This window comes from Haemorhous mexicanus, chromosome 4 (genome assembly GCF_027477595.1).
Source record: "Haemorhous mexicanus isolate bHaeMex1 chromosome 4, bHaeMex1.pri, whole genome shotgun sequence".
Lineage (NCBI taxonomy): Eukaryota > Metazoa > Chordata > Aves > Passeriformes > Fringillidae > Haemorhous > Haemorhous mexicanus.
In genome coordinates, this window is record NC_082344.1 from 34,966,089 (window position 1) to 34,993,338 (window position 27,250).

Here is a 27,250-nt window from a genome sequence, read left to right on the forward strand (position 1 = left end):
AAACGAAACCAAAACAAAAACAAAGATATTTCATTCCCTGATCTATAGCTGCACATACAAGGCACTGAGGTTTTTTCTACTGTTCTTTGATGTCTGTCTGACTTTGGGTGACACTTTGGAAAAACTGCAACAACACATGCTGTCTCTACCAATTAATTCTTTGTTATTAACAGGAAAAGGCTAATGTTCAGTTTCATCATAATCAACGGGTATTTTTGCCAATATAACTGTTTTGGAGATAATTACAAGAGTGGAATGTGAAAACAATATTGTGATTATTATTCTGGGATGAATATATGGGATCTCTGTTATAAAGGTTTTGTCCCAGACTGTTCCCCATATCTAGCATTCACATTGGCATTGTTTTCCAGAGGTGATTACCTAATACAGATTCAACACCACAGGACAGCTGTGCTTTCAAGGGCAGCAATTTTGTGGGCTGAGAATCTATCTGTTCATATGCTGGGCAGCTCTAGCAGGAAACCTCTGTGCCTTTTTATATTGTAGGTTGTCAGGGTCATTCTAGCCTTTAAAAACTGATTTTACACTTTGATAAATGTGCTGTCCTGTTTAGTCCTTTAAAAACTGACTTGTGATTAAAATGACAGAACTTAGTTGAGCCCCAACAAAAGGCTGAAAATGATCACAGTTCCTAGCTGGTGTTAATCACGGAGACCAATTAAGCCAACAGTCCTTGAACCTTTGTTTAAAAATAAAGCCAAACAAAACCTCCCACAAAAACTAAAGGCCATAGGTTTCAGATCAGGAGTAAAACTCTGAGTTCAGTATTGCTGCCTTCAGCCTCTGTGTCAGTATGAGCATGAAGTGTATGAAAAATAAACCACCTTCATAAATCACACTGAAATATGCAGTGCATTAAATGAAGAAATGCACATCTATTTCTTACAAGTCCTAAACACTGGGTCTAAGGTTCCTGGAAAGAGAAGACAGCTTGTTATGCCTTGTTATCTGCAGGTATTTTGTGCAAGTCAACTTAATAAGGTTAAGCTTTCCTACACAGTGTTCAGAAACAACCTAATTTTGAAAAAAAAAAAAACCAACCCAAACCCTCATATTAGGAGTTTGACATGTAAGTATTCTTTTCCCACAGAGGGCACAGTGAAGCATTCAGAGCTTCAACTACCTGTACAAGAAATCCAAGCCTCACTGTCTGTGACATTATGTATGTGTTTCTGGGCAATTTTGTAACCATCTAGAGGATAAGAAACTTGCCAACTTGCCTACAAAATAAGGATTCATGCCTCTTCACACAGCCTTTCCCACATCATCCTACCCTTCAGGATTTATAGATACCATGTGTATACACACACACACACACACACACACACACACACACACACACACACACGTTTGAGTGCTTCATGCTCTTGCATAGAGTATCATGAGTGGTGTACAGACTGCAAATTCTAAAGTCAGCAGCTGTTGAAAGAATTTGCTTTCCTGAGGTTCTCAGTTCTCCAAAGGAAGACCATGGAAATAACTGCTGTTTTGCTTTCATCAGAAAGCAAAGAAGAAAAGAAGAAAAGAAAGATCAATTTTGTTTATACAGATAAGTATTTAGTTTTGAAAGCAATTGCTTCTTTCCATTGCTCATTTTATAAGTCTGAAAGGAGGGGCTGCCTGGGCAAAAGTGCTGGGTTAATGACATTTCTGTCTCTATGAGACTCAGTCTCAGTTTTCGCTTGAACCTTATTTTCCAAAGCATGCTGCATAGCTGTCAGGGAACACTGTCCATCCTTTTACTTCATTGGTTTTGTTTTCACAAGTGCTAAATTTTCACCTTACTCTTGACTGCCCGTGGCACCCTGAAGAAAATCAAAAGCCTTTTCCTTCTTGTCTGCTGACTCTGCTTTGGACTTCAGAAGTCAGTCCAATATTTGTGGTTGTTTCATCTTTTACTGGTGCTATTGATGCTATCCAAAACCCATTCATCATGGAGCTCATTACATTTTAGTTCAGGAATACACAAATCAAATGTTGTGTCTCTGATGAATGTGCCAGTATTTTGTATTGTAACATCTCTCCTGTGTAAAAGCAGGTAACGTAAGCTACAACTTTAAATGAAGATACAAAAGTCCAACATCTAACATAAGCCATGGTTACAATGGCACGGATCCTTGGTAACCTTTTGGTAAGGATTATGTAACAGCAGTGTTGTTTCTTCAGTTCAAGAAAAGAAGTTCAACTTTGCCCAAGCAGCACCCAGCATTCCTATAGCTACATTTACATGAGGCTCTTAGAAGGAAAGCATCTTAGAAATAACTAAAGGTTGTCCCATCATAGGAGGTCATATTTGATGAGTTAGTTTGTTCAAACCATTTAAGAATCACAAGGCAAAAATACTACAGGTATACAAAGACTGACAGGTCTTTCTAAACATTCAAATTCATCATTCATGTGTAGTTTCTCATACAAAAATGTTTGGTTCATTTCTGTTTCCATTACTGATTTTATTGTCCCCATGAATGTGAAGGCCCATGGCAAGTGTAACACTGCTGCAAAAAAAAAGTGTATCTGGTCTGTTAATTAAGTGTTTGAAAGAGCTCATCAGCGCTTTAGGAGTGGCTTCTATTGTACAGTGCTCACTTTTCTGCTAGGAGTCTCTGCTGACCAGCAGTATCACTCCTGAGGCAGAGTAGTCCATTTTACACATCTCTTTCTGTACCTTATGTTCATTTTCTCTACAGCTCTCTAGTAAATACACAGGAAAAGTTCTGTTGAGACAAGTGCTACTGAAAGTGTCTCTGAATTGAAGACAGGAATTAAAAATACTTGCAAATCAGGAAGAATTCATATGTTATTTTCAGGCTGTTGCTTATAACTGGAGCATGCCAAAATTCCCTGCATCTGCTTTTATTCTGTTCTGTAGCCTTCAAACTACTTCCATTGTTAATGATGAGGATGTGGACAAACTGGAAGGACTGATGTTAAAGAGTCTTTTCTTCTTTCCCTCATGTGTTTCTGTAACAATTTCTCTTCTATGCATCTCAGTTAAGCAGATTTGAACTTTGGGTTGCATTTATCAGAGCTGTTTTACATGCTCAGTCAAGTGCTTGAAAACGTCCACAGGTCATTAGAGTAACTAATTGCAGTTACTAGGTCAGGTTGGAACATCTCCTGCTCCTAAACAAAAAATATGCTGGAAAGCTGCCTGCTTGTGGAAAAACAAAAAGCAGCTTTATTCTGGCTGATATGCAAGTGGGTGAATTCTATCAGTGCACAGCTTGGTGCAAAAAAACAAATTAGTAGTAATCAGTGGAACAGGATTCTGAGTGGGAAATTAGGCTAAGAAAGGAATAGTCCCCACCCACCAGCACACAGATTCGTCAGGCAATAACTTTAAGCACTGCCACGGCTTTTTCAACTATGCTTCTTTCCTTCCTGCAGGGGCAGGTGGAGCAGATAATCTGGAGTGAAGTAAAGGAGACTTCTTGTTCCTGAGCACGAGGCCTTATTTGGGCTTCTCTCATTGTCTGCACACTTGCACAAGCAGCAGCATTTGGGATGCACCTGCCTTGCCTTGTAAGAGAGGCAGTGTGGCCCTGTGGGTGCTGGAGAGCTGGGCAAGATGCTGGAGACCCAAGTCCTTTCTGAGGACTTTATCTTCCATCAGCATCCAAAGAAACAACAGTACCAAGAAATGTTGCTCCTTTTCCACTTTTAACAAGAAAAAGAGGGACAGAATTTGGGCACTAACAAATTCTGTAAGCTTGGCCAAAAGAATTGTTTTGTTTTATGGATCTGAGAGCTACCTACCATCTGTTTTCTGTTCTGCTGTCCTTCATGCCCCTGGGGAAATACTCATCTCTTGATGCATGTGAACTGTGCATTCATTTTTATTATCAAGTCCTGTATATGCTTTATTTCATCAACCTGCTCTTAGTAATACAAAACCAAATGCATGCATTAAGAATACGTGATAGAAATCCATTCCACTTGTAGCTTTCTCAGCAGGAGAGCCATTCTGTTCAGTTGGTTGCTGAACAATCTCAGAAATTAAACCCTCAACCTCTTTCTGATGAATATTTGAAGGTAGAAAGCTTTTGATTAACACAGTATTTATAAATCAAGACAGGGAGACTAAAAAAAAAGGAGTCAAACTTTGTTCCTGATGTAATCCTGGAGAATTTTGCTAGCTTCAACCACTATTGCATAGTTTGTTGGTAATGACATTCATATTGGTAAGTAGCTGTTCCATATTTTCCTCACAGGGCATCCTGGGTCTGGTTGTGATGTCATGTAAATTACTGATCAGTTTGTGGACTTGTTTATATTCTTTATTAAGGCAAAAATGTCAGAATTATGCAGTTGAGTTCAGAACTGTATTTGTTGACCTTACACTGTGGGATTGTGATGAGTGTTTTATGTAGGGGTTAATTAATGGAGCTGAAGAGCTGAATTCCATTGCTGGGTGCAAATTCAGTAGAAGATTATACCTTTAGAAGGTTTATTTCCTGTTTGGCATTATGAAAGACTCAGAGGTTGAGAAAGCAAAAGTCTGATGTTTCCCTTAGCGCAGCAACTGTTTGGATCCTCAGCCCTCCTGATTTTCCTCAGAGATACAAACCATACCATCATGAGAAATACTTTCTTCTTCACTTGGAACCTACCCCTTCCTCTTCCCTAAAGAGATGGTTTTCACCCTTGGGTGCATCTTTGGAATTGAATACCATTACTAATTTGCTAATAATGTTCTTGATTTCCAGACTGAGTTTTCTGGCAGTAGTTTCTTATTGGCTTATTGTACTAAAAACCTCCCATGGAGTCTGCAGAAACTGGCAATGCCAGCCAGTGAGAATTCAGCCATGTGCCAGCAATAAAGAATAAATAGATTGTTTATTTTCCAAATATAGATATAAACCTCATAATGCAGTATTTGCTAGTGTCACCAGCAGAGCTTATGTGGGTGAGTATTTTCTGGAGCAAACCCAAAGATGTCATCAAAACAACTGGGTGACAAGAAGTTCTGTCCACATTACTCAAAACCATTGTTTCTCCACCCTTCTTCATACCCCAGGTGCAAAACCTCTTTGCCTTCACAAGGGAGACTCAGAGTCATGTCTATCACATGACAGTGCTCTTGCTCTTCTCTGCTTGCTATAAATGCCATTTGTTTTGAGACATTTAACTTTTCTGTGCAAGAAGTAAGAATGAGAGAGAAGGTAGTTGCTGTTGCCTGCCTAACCACACTTTCTTATCTGACCATGTAAAGTGACTTCCCAAACACACAGGTGCTTTGAGTTGAGGAGCAAACCAGGTGCCTTACAATTTTATAAAGCTGAAGGACCTTTGGAACAGGGTCTGTGAGGTGCTTCACACAGCAGTCCTTGTCTGAACTGGAATACTGAAACAAAAAGAAAAAGAACAAGGAGCAACTTATGCTTCAGGACAAATAAATTCTCTAAAATCTGATACTGTACTGCACTCTATGACTTCAGTTCTCTCAGGTATTTTTTTTAAATTATGTATGTCTCTTAGTAACAGTGTGGCCTTTAAAAAATTTTTTTCCTCCTACTTGTTACTGTTTGCTTGACTTCCATGTTTAAACAGTGAGCAGCTTCTTATAATTAGTTTTAAAACAGACTTTTGTGATGTTTCTCCAGTTAAATAGGGCTTTTTTTCCTCATACCTGGTTTGTTTCATGTAGGACATTGTTTGCCATTTTTATTCATACATTGCTTAGATGTTTGGAGTAAAGCAACCCCAGAAAATTCCATTTGTTCAGGTTGCAGGAGAAGATTAAGATGTGATGCAGCACTTCCAGACTAGAGCATGCACAATCTATAAGTGAACTGTATATTTGCATGGGCATGGTCTGAAGTTGTTGGCATGTTAAGGGTGGAAAATTTCTGCTGAACTCTGGATCAAAGTGTGTAGCAAGTAATAGGAGCCCTATGCAATGGGGCTAGAAACATTTAGGTGTAATTCAGGATTAAAAATGTAGCAGGCCAGGTGACCAACAGGAAAATATTCCCGGCCTAGTCCAGGAAGGAGGATTCACAAGAGGTCTTCTAAGTTTTAATGTTCTCTTTGTAGCTACTGTACACGAAGACCTGTTGGTTACCCCAGGCAAATGGGTTCTATTGAAATTCTCAGCTAAATTTATTGGGAGTATCAGTTACGGAAACTGCATAAGAAATGAGTCATTGTTGGGGGAGGCATATGGGTTCAGTTGAAAAACACCAGAAAATTTTCATTTTTAATGAAATGTTTTAGCATGTTCTGTGGTATGTGTGCAGCCCTGACAAACCCACATTTTTTAGAGCTTGTCCATGAGAGCATTCCTTGTTGTAACTGTTCCCATTTCTTACCTTCAGCTGATTCACAGTATGTCAGGGGTATGTCAGGAGTGGTCAAGTGTGTAATCATCAATCCTGCCTTGCACACCTGTTTGCCAAGTCTTAAATAGGTAGAAGTAGATAAGGGAGCCCAATGCTGTGCTGAGATTGATGTCCACAAGGGACACAACCTGTGTTTATTTAGTGTTCATCTCTTTAACTCAAAATGACTGGCTAAGGGGAGAGGGGCTTTGAGTGTCACAAACCAGGCAGAAATACTAACAACTACAATGTGGGCTCTCATCCTTTCCATTAAGGACCTTGAAGCATACTGGAGGTGGTACTAAATTTTCTAGAGCTCAGGGTTATTTCTTTGAAAGTAATCCCAAGAATTAGCAAGGCAAAACTAGATATGCATTTAACCAGGCTTGCTGTTGCAAAATGACATTCTTCTCTGGAGATAGAAGCGTTTGAGAATGTCACTCGGGAAGGAATAGCTACATGTGTGAAACCTCTTTCTCCTAGTTTTGTGGAAGTAATCCTGATCCCAAAAGATGCTAAAAAATAATCAAACTAAAAACCACAAAACCCACCACCTTGGGCATTTCTGCCCTGAGACAAGAGATATGTGGGTATTCCCTGTTTAAACATCAATTGTGTGTGTAATGGGAAGAGCCATTTGGAAGTTTTTGTGTTCTAAAGAATCTTTCCTTCTTCTGCTTTTAGTGAGGAGTGAACAGAGGTGAGCATCTCCTGCTTAATAAAGGAACAGAGTGCAAGAAGGTTAACAGTGCAGGATGGCCATAAGCAACATGAACAAGATGTGATGCTGACCCTGCAGCAGTACCCTCACCATACAGAATTTATCATTTATAACCCTGTCGTGTTTCCATGTTGCACTAAGTAATTAACATGGTACGAAGTTGGAAATTTTTCCTGTATCCTGAGTTTATTAAGCACACCAACTGGCAACACAAAAATGTGTTTAACTCTGGATGCAGTTAGTATGACAAGATGTACTAATGTTTATAGCCTAATGCTTCTTCTGTCTACTCACTTCTGTGTACAGAAGTATGAAGTTCTGGAAACACTTCATACTTTGAGAGACAGCGTGTGTGAAACAATATGGTTTATGTTGGTCTGGGAGTTTTTAGAATTGCATGATCACGTTTGGATTTCCAAAATACTGAGCAACTGTGAGGCAATGTTTATTTGTAAGAAACTTGGCTGTTTTGTGCTGCCATGAGGTACTGCTCAGGTGAGGAAGAGTTCTTTTCTGAAGTCTTGCCAGCACTGCATTCACACACAGTGCAAACACTCATATTTGGGCTAGGCTGTAGGCACAGCTAACTACCTTCATACTTGAGTGATTATATAGGGAAATACCACCACCCCCCTCAGATAGTTTCAGCCTAAATAGTTGGTGGGGATATTTATTTTACCTTAACCAACACTTTCTTAGGCAGCATTAGATCAGCTGGCTTGTATAAACTCTTTAAGAAGTGCTTTGGTGGCTTATTTTGATGCAGAATGGGGATGGCTGTATACTTTTGTTCGTTTGTTTTCCTCAGAAATCAATCTAAACATAGACTGAACTAAGAGACCTCATCTTTGCAGCACTAAATCATGGCAGGTTTGTCAGGAGCTCCTTTGAACTATTTCCCCAGCTGATACATTATTAAGCAGAAGGAAACAATCTGACTTCACTTACTCTGAGAAATTCTCTAAGAACTGTGCAAGAGAAGCCTTGTGAACAGCAGCCTAAGGTAAGTGGGGCATCTGCTGGTGAAATGTTGCAATGAATTCATCTACACCATGAGAGTCTGCTCCAAATCCTTCTGCACGGGCCATTCTGTACATTCTACATTTTGCTTTGCCAAATAAGCAAGTGCCAGAGCTGTTTCCTGAGCTCTTTGGGAAAAAATACAATTACTTCTTGAATAATTCCTTACTTTCTGGCACTCCTTTAGGGATATCTGCCATGTACATTGCAATGGTAGTATTGTGAGACAGTTAGAAGAAGGGAAATGAGCTAAAAAAACTTGTCAAAAGGTGTGATTCATGTCTTTAGCTATCTCCAACTTTCCCCCACCCCATTCTCTCATGGCAAGTTCTCTGCTAGTATTAAGTCTGTCTTCCTCATACTGGGAACTCAGTTGAAAATAAATACTATGTATAAATAATATTCTATGTATAAACAATACTCCATGAAAAATACTTATAAAATTCATAAGTGAATGCAACACTACTCTATAAAATTCAGAGCTTCCAAACATGGGTCATTATCCACATAACTAAATTGCCTTCCTCTGTTCTTCAGAAAAAGTATGCAACAGTGTGAGATTCTCTACAGCATTAAAGTTTAATGACTTTACAGAATGTATTTTAAAATGTATTTTTGAATTTTTTTTACAAAATTCTATGTTGCATCTCTTTTTGCACGTTAGACAAAGACTTGGGAGAAGCCTAAGGAGATTTCCCAATCCTATAAACTAATTTCATTGTTAGGACTACCATTTTAGAATCATTTGCTATGGGAAAAGCTTGCCAGTATGTTTACTTGGAGCATGGATGTGCCCTTGTGAAAAGGAAAACTGAATAAATAAGCGACAAAGTAATGCTAAGCTAGGAGATGAGCTGTTCAAACTGTTAAAGTACCCTGCCTCTGCTGTCATTACAGATATGACATTGTCACCCAGTCAGTAAAGCCAGACATGTCCTGAACACTTTTTAAAATTCTATTGCCATAATAGAGGAGTAGTCATACATCAAAATACAAAAGCACCCTTACTTCTGCTCTGCTGCACAGCATACTTGCTAAATTTAGCTGTGCTGGGGAATCAATTGCTTTATATAATCTTATCACAAACCATTGCTGAAAAAAAACCCATCCAAGTCTGTCACTTGACCTTGGGCAAAACAAGTCTTTGTGCTTTCTTCAGAGCTCCTTCTGCCACGTATGTTAAAGGAATCTGTAACCAAGCCGTGATTTCAGCTGTCCTTGTCCAAAGTCAGTGGAGTAAGCAAAAGTCATTTTAGTCTTGTTAAACAAAGCAAAGATTCCAGTACATTCCCTTTCTGGGAGCTGGTGTTTTTTTGGCTGATTTTTTAGCATGTTCTGTGCTTCATTTCACGTGAACCTTTGGACAGAAACAATACCAGTTTTGTTTTCTTAAGTCCTTACAATACTAAAGATATTTTATTCAGCTCTTATTAATAGAAGCAAACAAATCATTGTGATTGATAGCTACAAAACACTTTGATCTCTGAAATACAAGGTGTGCTTGATTACTATGTTTAAACTTTACCCTGCTTTTCTTTTTTTCCATAAGTCAGATAATACCTGGTTCCTACTTCCAAACCTATAATTTCTTTTGGCTCGAGAATTTCACAGTTAGAATCTGTTTGAGGCTGGGAGAAGTCTTTGGAGAAATATTGCAGCATGTTTGCTCTGTTCTTTCCATTCTTCCTCTGGGTTGGCTAATGCACACCTTGAACAGTGGGTTTAGAACAACATTTTTATAGGGGTGCTGAGCCAAATGTGCCTGTGCTTGGTAACAGTGAGGGGGAAAAGTCCCAGCAGAAGTGGAGTGACCAATAAATAAGAATTGAGAAAAAAGATCTTTGAGTTATGCTTAAGGTTAGAGGACCAAGCCGTGACATCTCTTTCTAGGTAGCAAAAACATTTCCTGTGTTTCCTGAATAGTAAATCCTAGGGCTTATGCTGAAGGGAAGCTGTTGCCAACGATGGCCAAATGGTGGCATTTTCATTACTTTATATCTGACCTTAAGGACTTGGCTCGTCAGTAAATACACCAACTACTTTATTTAATCACTGCAGTCTTCTTAAAAAAAACATGGGACTAAACCACTACTGCTCTATAAGCCCAAAGAGATGCAGGAAACCACAGAAGCTTTTTCTGAATACTGAAATAAAGGTTCAGGAAGCCTGAATCAGTACCAAAGCCACAAAATTCTTACGCTGACTCATATTTAGTAAGACTTAGATGAAGCCTTTATCACCATCTTTCATGACATTAAACACTGAACTTGACCCATGTTTGCCCACTTGCCATCCACTTGGATGCCCTGTGGTTCTCTGCAGTGGCTGGCAGACTGATGAGATTTTTTGAGATAGTACTGTAAATTTTATTGCTATTAAGCACATTCCTAATTGTTTTGGTGAAGTCACCATATTCTTCATTGGAATATGTTACAATGATAACCTACGAGAAGAGTTGTTAATAAGGAGCTGGCATTTTAAGAATAGCAGTGCTCCATGTTTATGGTAGTCCAGAAATTTCTGTGAGATAATTTGGCATGTGTGTTATTTCTCATCACTCAAAACACAGAAGATAAAATCTGGGTTATAAATGCTAAATTTTATCATATGTTAGCATCACTTGCTATGCTATTTTAAAAAAAATTTAAAATAAAAGTTAAAGATTACATTTTTATTTATGTGAGAAGGAAAGTGAGACTTTGTGAAATGCACTCTTTAAAGTTACTTAGCACAGTTAAATCATTTTAGGGAATAATAGAGAGAGCAGAGAATGGAGAAGTGTAAAATATTACAGTCTCCTTTGTATCTTAAAAAGAAAGGGAATTTGCAAAACCAATTACTTCCAGACTTCTACAAGCCATTAACATTCTTGTATTCCCCTCTTTTTTCCCTTATGTGTTGGTTGGTTCTGGGATGGATTGTTCCATTGAGGCATTTCAGGAGCTTTCAAAAGAAGAAAGATGCACATCCAACAGAAGTTGGTAAAAATATACTCTAGCAGTTCTATGATTGTAATCATACTGGCACCACAAAACAATCCAAGCTGGCCACCTACATCAGCTGTAATAGAAGGAAATAAACAAATGTCATACAAAGCATCTGGTTTAGTCTAGCAAGCAAACAAAACCCTGCCAGGCTCAAGTGTTGCATAAATTCAATATACATAATCCATCACTTTAGGAAAACAGAATTAATATTCTTAAGAAAGTTTACTGAAGAGGAGTGATGTGTTTTTGAAAATTCTAAATAAAGCAAGTATAACACAAGACATCCTACTGTGAAACGATACTTAAAATATTTACTACTTCTATGCCCTTTTAGCTGTTCCCTAGCTTCTCATTCCCATGTTCTCCCTCTCCTCTCCAAATCCCCAAAAGGTCACTGTTCTTACAGTCTTGTCTGTGACAGAACCATAAACTAGTGCCAAATTTAATTCTTACTCTCAGCTGCTGTCCACACCAAGGCTTCTTTCATGGAATGACAGGAGACAGTATCAAAAATTACCACGAGACAGATGTGATTATTACTATTTTATATAAAATTGTGCTTCTTGTTCAGAAGCCCACATATTTTTTTTTATTCAGGGGGTGAGAGAATTAAAAAATCAGGAGTTTTTTTGGTCTGGTGGTTTTTTAAAATGACTATTTTTAGATTAATTATTAATCAACAATAAATATTAAGCATTTACTTACCAAGCAACTCAGAGATAGTCAAAGCCTTCTGCTGCTGTGTTATTTTGTAGCTCAGATCATGATATTTAATCTCAATTCGCACAAGGTTTTGCCTAGTGACAAATACAAAGGGTTTACTTGAGACAGTCAGGAGTGCTGCTCATTTTTACCAACATCTGTCAGCATGGTCTGAGCTCAGGGAGAGGGATGGTGTTTTTAATGAAAAGTTAGGTGAGTTTTATCCAAATCAGTTACATGAGAGAAGGGGAAAACCCTAAATCCAAATAACAACAGCAGTTTAGCAGGAGTAGATCTTCCTGCTGTGTTGAAAAGGTAGCTCTAGATCTGTACCGTGGGGTAGACTCATATTTTTTAAAGGATCACTGAGAGAAACGTGAATGGAAATGCCAAGTAAAGTGTAGCCTACCACTCTTGATGACATGCAACTGCATATTTAATTGTGTTTATTTCAATAGGCATGCTTGTGCAGAGCAGTGCTTGTCCTAAACTTGTAATCATGCTGCAAAAGTGGAAGAGTAGGTAAATCTCAGTTGGAGCAAGACCTGTGTAATGACTGAGTGAAGAGCTCCTCTTTATGATGTCTTGGCTACATAAAAGACTCTGCCTAAGTCTTAAATGGAATATAAAAATAGTGGGTTTGGAAGAAATCCGACACAAAAACTGACTGCACATAATGTTAATGGCTCAATGTCCAAGTAGAGTATTTTGACCAGCGCTGTTTAACATCTTTTCAGTGACAGTGACAGTGGCACTGAGGGCTCCTTCAGCAAGTTTGTCGTTGACACTGAGCTGCGTGGTGAGACTGATGTGCTGGAGGGAAGGGATGCCCTCCCAGGACCTGGGACCTGGACAGGCTTGAGAGGTGAGCCTGTGCAAACCCCACATGGTTCAGCAAGGCCAGGTGCTAAGTACTGAACCTGGACCAGGGCAAGCTCAAGCACAGGTGGAGGTTGAGCAGGGAATAGAATGAGAGCAGCCCTACGTGGAGGGACTTGGGGTATTCATAGAGGAGAAGCTCAACACAAACCAGCAGTGTGCACTTGCAGCCCTTAGAGGCAGCCTGGACTGCATCGAAGGAAGAGTGACCAGAACATTGAGGGAAGGTCCACAGGAGTGAAGTCGAGGGGCAGAATGGAACACCTGGAGTGTTTTGTCCAGTTCTGGGGCTTCCATCGTGAAAAGGATGTAGGGAGAGTCCAGAGGAGGCCATGAAGGTGATCAGAGGGCTGGAGCACCTCACCTATGAGGGCAGGCTGAGAGACTTGTGGCTGTTCAGCCTGGAAAACAGAACCCTCTGGAGAGAAATTACAGCAGCCTTCCAGTACCTAGAGAGGGCTCACAGAAAACACAGAATGGGACTTTTTAGAAGGACCTGCAGGGATAGGACAAGGGGAATGGCTTTAAACCAAAACAGGGTAGGTTTAGATTAGATATTGGGATGAAAGTCTTTGCTGTGAGGGTGATGAGGCACTGGAACAGGTTGCCAAGAGAAGTTGTGGATACCCCATCCCTGGCAGTGTTCAAGGCCATGTTGGATGGGGCTTTGAGCAACCTGATGTCGAGGGCGATATCCCTGTCCACACAGGTTGGAGCCATCCAGGGGTTGGATGGTCATTAAAGTCCCTTCCAATCCAAACCCTCCTATGATTCTTCAGAAGTGTTAACAGCTACAGGTTTTTGCTTTGGCAGTGACAATGAGCTCATTAACAATATTCATGAAAATTAAGTATATTCTATACAAAATCATCACTTCTATCTCTTTGGGTGAAAATTCTAAAATTCAGGTAGCACTAATGTATAAAAAACTTATTCTCCTAGAGTGTGTTAATAAGGCTCCTGCCCTTGTAATGGATTTGCTAGCAGAATTAGCCAATAAATATTTAACTTTTTCCTCATAACATCTTCAGAAATAATTGCATCTCTATGTTTTATAGTTTGAAATGTGTACTCATTAATGTGCTGGCAGGATTCTTATTGGTTAAGGCCTGGTAACAGGGGAATTTCTTGTATGTTTCCTTGTGTAATTGAATAATTACTCAGTTGTGTGTGGTGTTTGCAGACAATAAAATAATCAACAAAGATAAAATGTCCTGAAGGGATTATTATTGTTTGTATATAACAGGTTTAATTTTCATAATGTTCATTTGGAACAGACTTTTCATAGGGCCTGTAGATATAGGACAAGAGGTAATGGTTGTAAGCTAAGGGTGGATTCAGGCTAGGGTAAGGAAGGCATTTTTTACAAGAAGCATGGTGAAACGCTGGAACAGGTTGCCCGGAGAGGTGGTGAATAGCCCATGCTTGGAAACATTCAAGGTCAGGTTGGGCTGGGCTCTGAGCAGCCTGATGTAGATGATGATGTCCCTGCTCATTGCAGGGGAATTGGACTAGTTGGCCATTAAAGGTCCCATCCAACCCAACCCTTTTACGATTTGTATAGTTCCTGTGCGTGTATAAACATATGCCAGCATATCAGCCAGCACTTGCAGACTGATGGCTTCCACAGTGAGAAAACCAAAGTCACTGAGACAATGAAACTCATGGATATTTCATGAATCAAATGTTCTACAGCTGTTTATAAACATACTTTGATGTTGTGTACACTGTGAGTTCACGTAGCACCTACCTTAATACTTACTTGTACTGCTGACATCTCTGGCTATGAGAAAGAGGCAATTCAGTGTGTGAAACTGCATAAATTTTCTACCTTCTCCTTCTGAGTAGTGCTTTCAGTCACACACAACCATCCTGTTTCTCTTTTCTGCTACCTTGTGAGAATTGATGTGGTACCAAAGATTTTCTAAATAACTTTTATAATATAAATAGTGTTAGGGAATTCTACTAACAATAGAAAATGTTATTAAATCTGTGGCATTGCTGCTACAATAAAACCCAGGTCTCCAGTGTTTACAAAACTTCCTTTGGGAATATGCTAAAAGGAGAAAAACTTTATGCAGCATGTATTTGTGTTTTTTCCTTGCCCTAATTTGTGGAACTGTGAAGATTGGTTTTCTCTACTGAATTGATTGTGAATAGGTTTGATAACCCTGCTTTTTTTAATCCTAATTGAAACAGTGATCAGAAAACGTTGTCATCAGAGATTAGTGAGAGAGAAGGTAATTGAGAATATTACTTTGTAATTGCATTATCTATTGTTATCCAGTCTTAGGTGTATCTAAGTATATTATATATATATTTATGTGTGTGTATAATACATACATACATCAACATAGATATGAATCTGTATAAATCTTAACCAGTTTTGTCCAAGAGATTAGGTTATCTCACAAGCAATGTTATTAACACCACACATAAGAATATCTTTTTTAGGTCATATTTTCATCATACTCTCTGCTAGCATGGTTAAAAAGAATTGATAATTTCTTTGTTAGACAAGATGTTAAGCAACATTACCTGATGTATTCTGAGCTTTTCTTCAGTTTTGTAGAAAAATATTTTATGGCTGTTTCTCCTCCAAAGTTGGAATAGGTGACAGTGGTAGGATAATCTGTTTCTTCACATGGGGCAGGGCAAGTGGAATTGTGTGTTCCTACTGTACATAATCCTTTTATCTCTATATTATCTGAAATTTCAGAAGAAATAATTTTGTATAATATTTCTTTAAGAGCACACAGTTTAAAAACTTGAAAAAAAAACTTACTAAATTACTTTTAATTGTCTTTGATAAATGTGTGGATTAATTATCCCAGGAAAAGTGGATCCTTGCCAGTTCTGAAGGGTCAAATAAATGTTTGCAACTTTCATTTGGGAAACTGGTGCACAAAAACAAGGCTTGAGATATTTTTCTCATTTTTCCAAAGAAATACAGCACCTCTAAGTCTTTCTGCCTTCACTGAGGCTTTATGTGCCTATTATTTCTCACTCACAGTTAAGCAAGAAGACTTTCCATGTTCTGTGCTAGCTTTTTAATGAAATACTTAGGTATATATCCTTGATCTTGATGCCTTAGTGCCTGCCCAGCTCATTTCAGTGCTCAGAAACAGCTTCCAGAGCAGTTCCAACTGTACTTTGCTATCATCTGATAACTGTAAAAACCTTGGTAAAATAAGTTCACTTTACCTTAACCCCTGCCTGCCATTTGATAATTGGGCTCAAGACAACTAAAAAGGCTTAGGGAAAGCTTTGTCTCTTCAGATACTGAAGAGAAGTCATAAAATTCTGCAGGTCTGGCTGCCATGGAACTGGGGAGCCATTCATCTTAACAAGGAATTACAGAAAGAACTACAGAAAATAATCATTACAGAAATCTGGCAAAGCTAGAGGAAAACAGTGTGGATGAACAATTGTAAGGCATAAATGTTTCCTAAATCACAAGCCATCAGTGTGAGATGAGTACTGTGATCTCCTGCTTTTGAAGCTCCCTTTGTCCTGTTTGTGGGGTGGCAGAGGTTCTGTCTGTTCACTCTGCTTGTGGGCTTCTCACTTTTGCAAAGCACAGAGAAGGAGATATCTCAGCCTCTTAGCTGATGATTTGAAATACTTTCCAGGGATGCTGGGGTTGTGGATTTATTCTGGAGAGGCAGCCTTTAGAGCTCCTAAAATAATGCTCTCAGTGGGTCCTGCAGATACTGGATAAGTGTGCTGTTACTTGAGATTTTGTTACCAGATGAGTTACCTCTCTGACACTGTCCAAGGAGGGTCAGCTCCTAAAGTGAGATCCCAGGGATCCTATATCTACAAACCTTCTGGGATCCAGCTCTGAATCCTGGCTGTCCTTCAGAGGAATTTAGGGTCATTTTTGCTGATTGCTCTGTGGTTTCTTTGGCATTCAGTCACTGAATATCTAATAAGTAAAATATTACACATCTTCCCGCATCACAGGCTTTTAAAGATCATGGTTATATAAGAATGTGAACTTAGTGAAAACCATTTTAAAATAGCTTACAGGGAAAAAAAAGTAATTGTTCACAATAGTAGATCTGGCCTGAATGTTGCACACACCTTATCAAAGCAGTCCTCCCCACCAACTTCTGACTCTACTAATCACTCAGAGTCACATTGCACAATAGAAACCAAACCAATTAAAAAAGAAAGCTTTCTGAAGTTCATGAAAAGTTACTTCTCAGATTACCATTTTAAGTATTTTCCAGTGTGTTGCAGTGACTTACAAATTTCATACCCACTGTGCATAGACTATTTGTTTATGGAAAAAAATTGCATTTCAAGTGCTTTCAAACTTTATAATTTACTTTTAAAAAGATGAAACCTTAAAGCTAGTGATTTATGTTTTACCTGTTTACAAACCTGTCATTACTGTGCTGTTCACTCTTCTTGCACTAAGAATATAACATTGGATCTAGAAGGATGCTGTGAAGATGTGAAAATGCTAGCCAGAGGCTTGGTAATTGGAAACAGATTAGTTGGATGTTCTTCAATTTCAAACCATTTCTGATTGCTAAAATGACTTCTTCTATTAGTTTATATATATATATATATATATTTATATATATATATATATACACATATATATATACATGCATACATAAACACACTTTTTTTGGACTATTTTTTTGTGGTTTGTTGGTTTTTTAATGGGCATATATTTCATGCTCTATCTGGCCTCTGTTTTCAGAATATTAAATGAACTGGGAGGTACTCTGTTTCAGATTATTTTCATAATTGATATTGTCTACTATTTGTAATTGGCTTGGAAATCATGAATATGAAGTTATTACTTACAGACTGCTGGATAAACACATTTGTAAAACTTCAGCAAGTCACATTCTGTTCCATTTCCTAAAAATAAATAAAAATGTTTAGGAGCCTCAATTAACCATGTAACCCTTAGCTCTATTTGTACTAAACTGAAATGTAATGTCCTCAAAGCCTGCTCACTACTTCACGTTAATGATTACACAACTGAGAAATCGACCCACTTGGGCTCAGTGCAGTTGCCAGCACCAGGAGGGGAACAGGCTGAAGGGAGACACAGCAGACCCAGCCAGGAGGCTGCTGTTGGAGCAAACACCTTCATTATGTGTACCAGCCTGAGCTGCCTTTAAGCTTTTGGCTCACTCTTTGTGTTAGCTTGCTAAAGGCAGGTATTCCTGCTTTTCCTAGTGGAAATGAAAATAAACCCCAAATTAAACTAGATTCTATATGAGATTGCATCCCATGTGTTTCTGCAGAAATTTGGAACTTCATGCAGGAGTTTTTTGGAGATCCAGAGCAAAATTTTCAGTTGGCCTCAGTTTCACCCCGTTTTAAAAAATCTTTCCCTCACACTGAAATGTTGTGTAGCAGATTAGCACATGGTTCCAGAAGGCATTGCTCTCCTTTAACCAGTTGTCCTTGTATAAAATTGTATAAAGCTGTCACCCCAGGCATGGGAGACCCAGACTTAGTTGTGTTGGCAACCCCTTTTCCATGACAGCTTGCAGAAGACTGCCAACCCCCTTTCCCAGGGGTTCTCCAGCAAACAGGCTAGAGATTACACATTAATGGGTCTGCTTTACTAAGAGTATTCTGCCTTGCTTGAGCATATTTTAAAAATACAGTGGGTCAGAAAGTACAGGCTTTCTTGTGGCTTTTCTTGTGATCTAGCGGCCTTCTTGCCCGCTAGTTGTTAAAGAAGAGGTGCAGGAGCAGAAATTTGACATTCCAGCTCTTCCTTTAGGTGACAGTATTGTCATTAATGCTGAAAAGGTGTGAGAGCTCAGTGTTACTGCTTTACATTTCTAGAGTGATTAAGCCTGGATGCTTTAGGGGAGTATTACAGCATGCACCTGGTGCTCCACATTTGAAGCTGATTAGAAGGCTTCATAGAGCATTTTTGGCTTTTGTAGAGCCTTTGCTGCTGCCAGGCTCTTTCTGTGGCTCATGTAGGAGTCCTGAGATTCTGTCTTCAAGCAAGCTCTTCTGCTGTGGTTGCTGAACACCTGCCTGCAAAGTAAATTGCCTGGATTACATGTGAAAATGTATGCCTTCTTGGGGATTTAGTTCCAGCTCCTTAGGAAGTCAGCTTGAAGACTACAGACCTGTCTCACACTCCTGAGGCATAAATGTTTCTTTTTATTTTTGGACTGCATCCTAAGAATAGACAATGACCCAGATGCTAGGTCTAGGCTTGACCAAATATCATGCTAGTTTCCTTGGAATTTTAATTAATCTCAACTGGAGATTTCCCTCAAATATGTGCTCTATCTCTTTGGCTATTCAGTAAGATGTGAGGTCTTCCAGGAAGATGGTCAGTGTGTGGTATGATGATATTCCTGAGAAATACCTGGAAGAATGAATGGCAAACAGCCACACCAGTCCTGTATGTACCGGGCTTTGCATTCCAGCAAACATCCATTAGTACTATAAATCTTGTGGTACTGAAGCTTTATATCAGGCTTGCACTCTCCCCATGGGTATTCTTGGATAATTGACTGTAGGGTAATAATAACAAAAGATACAAATTTTTGGGTCTGTTTTAAACGTTGGTATTGCTTTTCCACATTTTAAAGTGCTGCAGGAAGCCTGTTGAAGACATAAACTGTAACATTGTGATTTAATTAGAGGCAATTACAGTTCATGCTCTTGGGATTAAAAATTTATCTCCCCTCTCTCAAAGAAAAAGTAGGGCCTGACAGTTTAGTGTAAAATGGTACTCTACTCCACTTGAATTCTGCTAGGAGTGTGAAACCCCCTTAATGGTAGCAGAATGCGTTGACAGGGAAATTCTGTGCTGTCTTTTTGTCATTATCTGTCAATGAGGTTGTAAAGTTACAGCAAATAAAGGCTGACTTTGATAGAGACAATTGACAGAAACAATTTGATAGAGAAATTAGGAAAACCAGTGATATTCTCCCAAACAGCAGTAACTTAATTTGTGGCCGGAGGAAATGTTATTTTTTGGAGTCACTAAGGCATAATGAATATTTTACATTCCAAAATGTCTGATTCACTGTCAGTGCTTCAGAAGAGAGTTGGAGGCAGTAAAAAACACCACTTACTTCCAGAGCACGGGCAAAGCCCTTACCTTCAGCTGGCGGATTGCGACCTGCGCGTGCATCCCCACTGGTGTCAGCAAACCTAAACCATCAAAGCGTGGCAGCTCTTGGGGTGGGTGGACAGCAAAAGTTATTCCAGCATCAGTATAACCAAGGGTAGGTTCATCAGTGAATTTGTCCTGATGCAAAAAGGATTGTTTAAAGTAGTTTTGGCTTTGCTTACCGTCGGAACTTTTAGCTATATTTATTGTGGTACTGTGCTGTTTAGTAAGGTTTTGGCAATTTACAGGAAAGTATAGAAGCAAACTGACTTGAATTTCCTTTGTTCATTACCTCTGTGGGTGTCCTTCCAGTTGCCAAAAAGTTTTAACCTTTTTATTCCTTTTGCATCCCCGATTTTAAATACAAGAAGTCATAGGTCAGCATTCACTCATAACTTGGAGATTTGTTCCTTTTACTTGCAACTACCCATCACATTTCACTAAACTTTCCATTTTTCTCTTCAGAACCTTTCACTCCTGACTCATAATTGCTAGAGAAGAAAAGCCAATGTCTAAGTAATTTATCAATCTGTTAGTTTTCTTCCCTGTTCTCACAAGGTGATATGCCCTGTGTTCTGCTTTTTTGTTGGTCAAAGACAATTCTAATGTCAGAACCAATTTACAGTGCAAAGGTCTTGGCTGGCATTGAGCTGCTGCAGCTTCTGTAACTAAAATTCGGTGCTGTTTAGCAACTGGCACCAGGTGACCTTCCCTACTGGGCCTTTTATTGAGATGGACTGCTTGTATAAAATTAAATCACTCTTCTGATGACATGTTTCAGTTTTGGGTGAGCAGTGCACGCAAATGCTCACTCACAACCTTCTTCCCCTTACCTGGGACAGAGTCACTAATAAGTCTGTCTTTTTAAATCTCTATTTGGGTATTTCCTTTAAAATACCCTCTCATTTGGAAATAGTCTTGATTTTGAATTTTGAGGATGAAATTCTGGAAGCCTGTGTAAACCAAATCAAACAAAAATCCCAAACCAAACAAAACAACCCCTCCACGAATTTATTTAGTACATGATTCATTGCTTATAATCCTTAGGATAACTGTACCTGCTGGACATCAAAAAGCAAATGTAAGCCTCTTCCAGACAAACTCACTCTTCTTGCTGAAAGATCATTGTGATTAAAAGTAAAGCAGTTTCCATATTCAGTGAAAACATGTTCAAAATCCTTCAATAAAGGAAAATAAGGAAGAGTGAAAGAAAGAAAGAAAGAACACTTGTAGTTTCCTTAGTTAATTACAATGCAAGGAAGAGACTACTGGGGCTGGTTTTGTGTTATTTTGTTGTATTTTTTTCCTCCAAAGTGCTCAATATTACAATCAGAAAAGTGGGTTTTGATGAAATATTCAAAAGTATTTCAGCCCTTTCTACAGAAAATGAAGTTTAAAGGAGAAATTTTACATTCTTTATTAATACTTATGAGCTACTCAGAATAGTTTAATGAAGTCCTGTGTTATTTCTATACTTGTTACATTATATAGAAATTATATATTCAAAAATAACTTCTAAATTTCTTTCGTTAGCTACTTAGTGAAGACTGTTTCAAAACTAAATGTCATGTTACATATGAAAGTACAATATTTGCATTTCTTCCCAAAACCACTTCATAATTTAATATGACTGCATCTCATTGCTTTAGTTTTAGTTCTTAGCACTAGTGTCTTCCAGTTAAGAGAAGTCTTAAATGCCTAATTTTAGAAACCAGAACATTTCTAAAGGTTAGATTAGACTGAAAGGATATAGACCTGACTTCTTTGTTCACATTTCCTATCTAATTGGGAATTCCTTTATAGAAGAATTGACATAGAAAGGGGATGATCATATTTTTTGGCTGTTGTCCCAAATTCCCAAAGATGGGCTATTTTCTTTTCAATATTTAAAATTCCTGTTATCCTGGCTGTCTGTATTCTTGACCTCAAGAACAAGACCACAGAATCACGTCATGCAAAAAAACTTCATTCAAACTGCCCTTCATTATAGGCCACTGATGGAAAAGGTTGTTAGATACAGCCTGGAGGTATGACAGCTTTCAAAGGCTGCTGTCTGTGCAGAAGTGGAATTAGGCAGAGAGCAATTTAAACTGAAATCCCATCTTACAGCTCAGAGAGTCCAGCAGGCTGCCTCTGTAGTCAGTGGGAGAACTGAGACCCTCAGGGTAATTTAGAGCAGGACTTTTGTTCTCTATTTTCTGACTGTAAAAGAGCATAGGGAAGCAGGTGGCAAAGCTAGATGTCTTAAATTGAATATAAGAATATGTCTCCTTCCTCTCCATGCTATTGTTTTAATAAAATAGACATATTTACCTGTGGGTAACATGGCTTTCCAAAAAAATCACATTCTAGCAATGTGCTGCTGTTCAGATAAAACCCATTTTTCCTTGTAAAGTCTTTGATGCTGAAGTTCTGGTTCCCAAGAAGGAAATCATTTAACTCCTGGGAATATTTTTCTTCCATAGCAAATTTTTGGAGAATTGCAGATACAATGTTCCAAATTGAAAAAATTACTTTCAGGTTGCTCACAGCATCAGCTTGAAACCTGTCAGTGAGAAAGAGAAAGACTTGCTTGGGGTTCTGTAGTTATGGGACTGATCTCAAAGCTGCTTTTGACAAAACTGTGACACAATTTGCTGTCTGCTCACAAACTATAAGTGATTCTTGCCCAACGGGTTGCAGTTTAATCTCTACAACATGAACAAACAATGTAGTACCTACCACTAGGAATGTATCTTCCATATCTGGAAACAGAAAGTAGACACCTTCCCATGGCTGTTCCAGTCATATAGGAAACATTTCTGTTGTGTGTGCTTGTTTATTAAACATTAAAAACCAAATCCCCTGAAGCAGCTGAACCGTTCACATAAGCCAACACCTATATTAGTAGAGCAGATGACAAGCTGAACAACTGAGTTTACATGGGGGAAACTAGCTGAGAGGAGCTGTCCCTTTCAGAGAAAAAGCTGTCTTCCTTAATTTGGAAATGGAATTCTAAGCACATTTGCAGTAGTCTCATGTACCTGGTTTACTAAGGCACTACACCCATCTGTAGACAGTGTACCTTCCCATGAGCTGGTGGCACAGTGGCTTCAATCAAAGGTGGTCATTAATCTTTAAATCCACTTGAAAAGTCTCAAAAACATGATGAGACTTTGGTGGTGGTGCTTTCCTTATGTACAGCACTGAAGTTCTTTATTGAAGTAAAATAAAGTCAGGCTTTACACAGAAGTTTTAGTTATTTTTAAAAATGTATTAATGTAACATATTTGTGTAATAGATCTTTAGGCTCCAGTTTAAGGAAGGTTGGTAGGAACAGCTCTTCACCACACAATTTGATTCAAAAAATAAAGACAAAGGGAGTGCTGTGCCTCTTTGTCCTGCTAATGAAAAAGCCCCAGTTAATAAGAACAGGAGGGGAGGATAAGCACAGCATGACTGGCAGATGGATATGGCAGCAAATTGTTACTTAGATGGAAAAATGCTGTGCTCAGTGGCTGACTCCTTACAGTGTGCTGCTGCTATAGCTACGAGAAGTGAGGCATGTTTGTAACAGCCAGCCCACTGCAGCCAGAGGGACTTCTTGGTATACCCCAGGGTAGCTTTATGCAGGAAATGAGGAGGTGGCAGAGGGAGGCAGAGCAACTCCAGGTCTTTGAGACTTGGACTTCTGGCTGATTCTGCCAGCTAAAGGCGGAAAATGAGAAAACATACTATTTTTGAGGAAAAAAATGTGGATAAACTTTGTGTTTCTAAAACTGTTCCTAAATTATGTTTTTGCTCTAAAAATCAGGCCAAAATTTTATTAAATTATTTTTCGAATTGGCTGCACTGAATGTTGGCCACTGTCTTCAGGTGTTGAAATCTGTAGCAAAGTTCTTGCTTAGACACACAATTTCCAAACAACCCAAATGCTTTCCTCCTGTAAAAACTCCAGACATCAGCAGGAGTTGTAAAGGCTGAGCACCTCTGAAAAAGGAATATCTCTTTTACCCAAGATTTTTACCTTGGCAGGAAGTTTCTGTTTAAAATCATTTGCCAATCTTGTCTTTTATTTTTAACTTGAATGTGGCTGATGGCTATCCCTTAGTTGCACTGAAAAGCAACACTTATACATAGAACACTACCACCAGAGTTTTTCTATTCCAACTTCTGTTGTGAAACTTAGAAATCATGTCATCTGAAGGAAGGGGAAGATTATAAGAGCAACCTCCCTTCCTTGAATCTCGTATTTCTATCTTCATTTAAGTACCATGTGGTGGTGTGAAGATGTGTCCCTCATAGCCATATTTTCCTTGGTTTATGCGATTGGCCCAAAAAAGTTGTGGAACCTGACTGCTTTCAGATAAAGATGTGCTGTGTCTCAAGAGCAAACAAAACCCATATTTTTTACCTGTTCAGGTTGCAGAAGGTGACAGCGGGGAATTTGATTTTTTCCACGTACTGAACCACCATTGTGGTTGTGGTTGGCCAGCTGAAGTAGTAGATGAAGCGACTGCAGATCTGCCAGACAGCAGTGGCAAGGCAGCCTGCCACCACCAGCAGCCACAGCGCCCTGCGAGCCTTGCTCTGCGTGTGGACCACGTTATGCACACCATGAAATGAAGTGGATGAGGAAAACTCCTCGTGATACTTCCTTCTGTCATCCAAATCTGGCAGCAGTTTCTTTATTAAACGCAATCGTATCTTTTCCAGTATTCCTGAATGTAGAACAAAGTTGAAATTTCAAGAAAATCAGCATTTAACCATCACTTAAAAAAAGGAATCCACATGATTCTGATGTAAATTTTCCCTTTAATTGTAAATTCTCTCTTTAGGTAATGAACTTGATTCTGAGGATGGAAGAGTTGTGTGCTAAGAGATAGGCTCAGTGTTGCCTTGAGTATAAAGTATATCTTGCAGTATTTCAAGCCCACAAATGTTTAAGCACTTTAATTTAAGAGTAGTTCCATTTCTGGGGGAAAGATAGGATTTTGAGATACCTCAGGGGTCTAAAACCATAGGTTGCTCTGAGCTTATATGAAAAGTTAAACATCTCATTTTTACAGTAACAGCTCCATAAAGGACTGGTCCTTCACACATGCTCTGACAAATTAGGTTTAAAATGAATGATAAGGAATGATATGAAAGGGAATTTCACTCTTTCACTATTAAAACTTTCAAGATAAGAATTGGAAGGTTGCGGGTTCAAAATAATATCTAATCTCATTTTCTTAGGTTCACACTTGTCTGATTCCATAACTTTGAAATGGGATGGGTTTAGTTTTCATTTGCATCATGTTTTTTATAAACTGATATTAAAATAAGCCAAACCAAATAATTTTTAAAGCTAAGTTTAAGGGCTATAGCAATAATGAATGTAATTAATACCTGGAACTGCAGTAACTTTCCTATGCTTTATGACTGAATAATCATTTGGACATGGATTTAAACATTATTTTCTCTCCCAAAATATCCAAATAAGGGAAACATCATGAGAGCTTTTTTGTACCTTGTCATAATTGGATCACTCTTTTTGCAAAGTGCTTCTTTTATGGATGGCCATCCACTATTTTGTTTTGGCATTAAGTCCATAAGAACAGTAAATCAAAGAAAATTTGTGAGACAGTTTTTAATATGTGAAAATGTATTACTTAGATCAGTATTTAACAGCAATTAAATGCTTCCCTTCTGTTTGTATCCAAAAATTAGGTTTAATAGTTTGCATGTGTGGTAGGAAGAGAACATAGCCTTTTTAAGACTTGAGGCTATTCAGCTGGGCAGAGGAACAAAGGGGTGGAAGAGTCCTCTGCCAGAGCCACATCAGCCACATCGTGACCACATCAGTGCTCTGGGGCCTTTCTTTGGTCCACAGGCTCTGGACCATGATAATGAAATCCCAGATGCTGCTGGGTTTCAAAATGTTTCTGAAGGGAAAGAATTTACTTTGTGTTGTTCTTTTAAGGTCTGTGTATGTACTTTGATCAATGTTATGTAATTTACTATGACCTCGTTTTATCCTCAGACAGTTTTCTGCTACAAAACCATTCAAAAGTTTCTCTCCTAGCTCTAGTGACTATTGGAGCCCACTGCAAATCTGTTCAGCCATGTGGGGTGTTGTGCTGGAATGGAGAGGATTTCTGGTTTTGCTGTAAGCTTCTCTCTCACTAGCACGTGGGCAGTGGGACGAGTTCTTTGCATGTTCCCCAAAACAGAGCAGAGGGATAAGTACATTCCTACATTCCTAAATCTCTGCATCTGCTGCCTCCATACTCCAACAAGAGATCACAGGCAAGTCAGATCCCTTTCTCCAAGGGTAGTTCTGTGAGTGTTCATTTCTCCTATATGCACTGTGCTAGGTATGAGAACGATAGCATGTCCCTACACAGAAGTCCAGTGCCATCAAAAAACACTAGCTACATCAATCAGCAGAGATAGAACTTTGAATCTAAGCAAACATGAAAATAAACTGTATTTAAGGTCCTGTACATAGCTAGCATAGCAAATAGTAGTCAGTAAAAATGAAGTTTCACCTAAGAAAAACATTAAGTTTTGCTTTTAATGTATAGGATAATCCAATAATAGCATGCTGCTGCTTTCATTAGCACTACTTTGTGAATGTCTTAAAGAATCCTTACTCCCAGATTTCTTTAGAACATGCTATTTAGCAATTCCCTAGTTAAAACTGTATTAGCTTTATTCTAAATACACAGAGGGCCAACAGCTAAAGGCTTTTAAAATTTCTTAAATAAGCATACAATTTTTTTTCTACAAGCTTTTTTGAGCTCTCCCTTCTTTGTTGTATCTTAAAAAGGTACAAGGTATTGCTACTTTTGGACAAGATGGCAAATAAGAAAGCTCTTGGTGAAGTACTCTAATATACCTAGTGACATACCTTTGGCATCTGCTTGAATCAATCTCCTGAGCTGGTCCATGAGGCCGTGCTTATTTCAGTAAGGAAAGGAATGGATAAGAAGCTGCCTTACCACTGTGATCACTGCTAGGTAATGGCTTTTATAGAACACTAAATGGGAGGTGATTCTTGATGACACATGGGACTGGGTAATTTACTTTCCTGGGGTTGCTATGTTTTGCCTTTTATTAACACAATCTGCAATGTGAAGGAGATAATTTTGATTACAGGATCAGATGTGCACATTTATATACATTTCAATTTCTTATTATGCTAGTAGTTGTACAAGTGCACTTGTGTGTTGCATCACCTTACAAATTTCTTTCTTATATTTTCCTTTTGTTTTAGAAAGGCCTATGATCTTTGCTAAAATACTGTGCTGTTCAGAACTGAATAGCTTCTCTTGAAATAAATAAGGAGCCCCTTCCTGGTCTGGAGGGCAGTAAATGTCTCTCATTAGGTTCCTAGAAGGAACAGGATGCAGTTTATCCACACTTTGAATAGCTGTCTTCATAACCCGCTCCAGATTTCATCCCTTGTGGACATTTCAGCAAAAATGAGCTGTTACTCCTAAGGACTAACCCTGTA

General features: G+C 38.7%; 1 protein-coding gene across 1 annotated transcript; it reads right to left on the reverse strand.

The window, feature by feature from the left end:
* Positions 1-10,908: 10,908 nt before the first annotated feature.
* ASIC5 (acid sensing ion channel subunit family member 5) lies at positions 10,909-26,684 on the reverse strand. Its single transcript, XM_059845626.1, has 10 exons — positions 26,645-26,684; positions 24,164-24,470; positions 22,084-22,315; positions 20,829-20,948; positions 19,759-19,908; positions 19,018-19,165; positions 17,475-17,531; positions 15,189-15,357; positions 11,775-11,866; positions 10,909-11,142 (listed from the first exon to the last, which is right to left on the reverse strand). The coding sequence occupies exons 1-10, from the start codon at positions 26,682-26,684 to the stop codon at positions 10,943-10,945; spliced, it is 1,515 nt and encodes a 504-aa protein (XP_059701609.1). The 3' UTR covers positions 10,909-10,942.
* Positions 26,685-27,250: the final 566 nt, after the last annotated feature.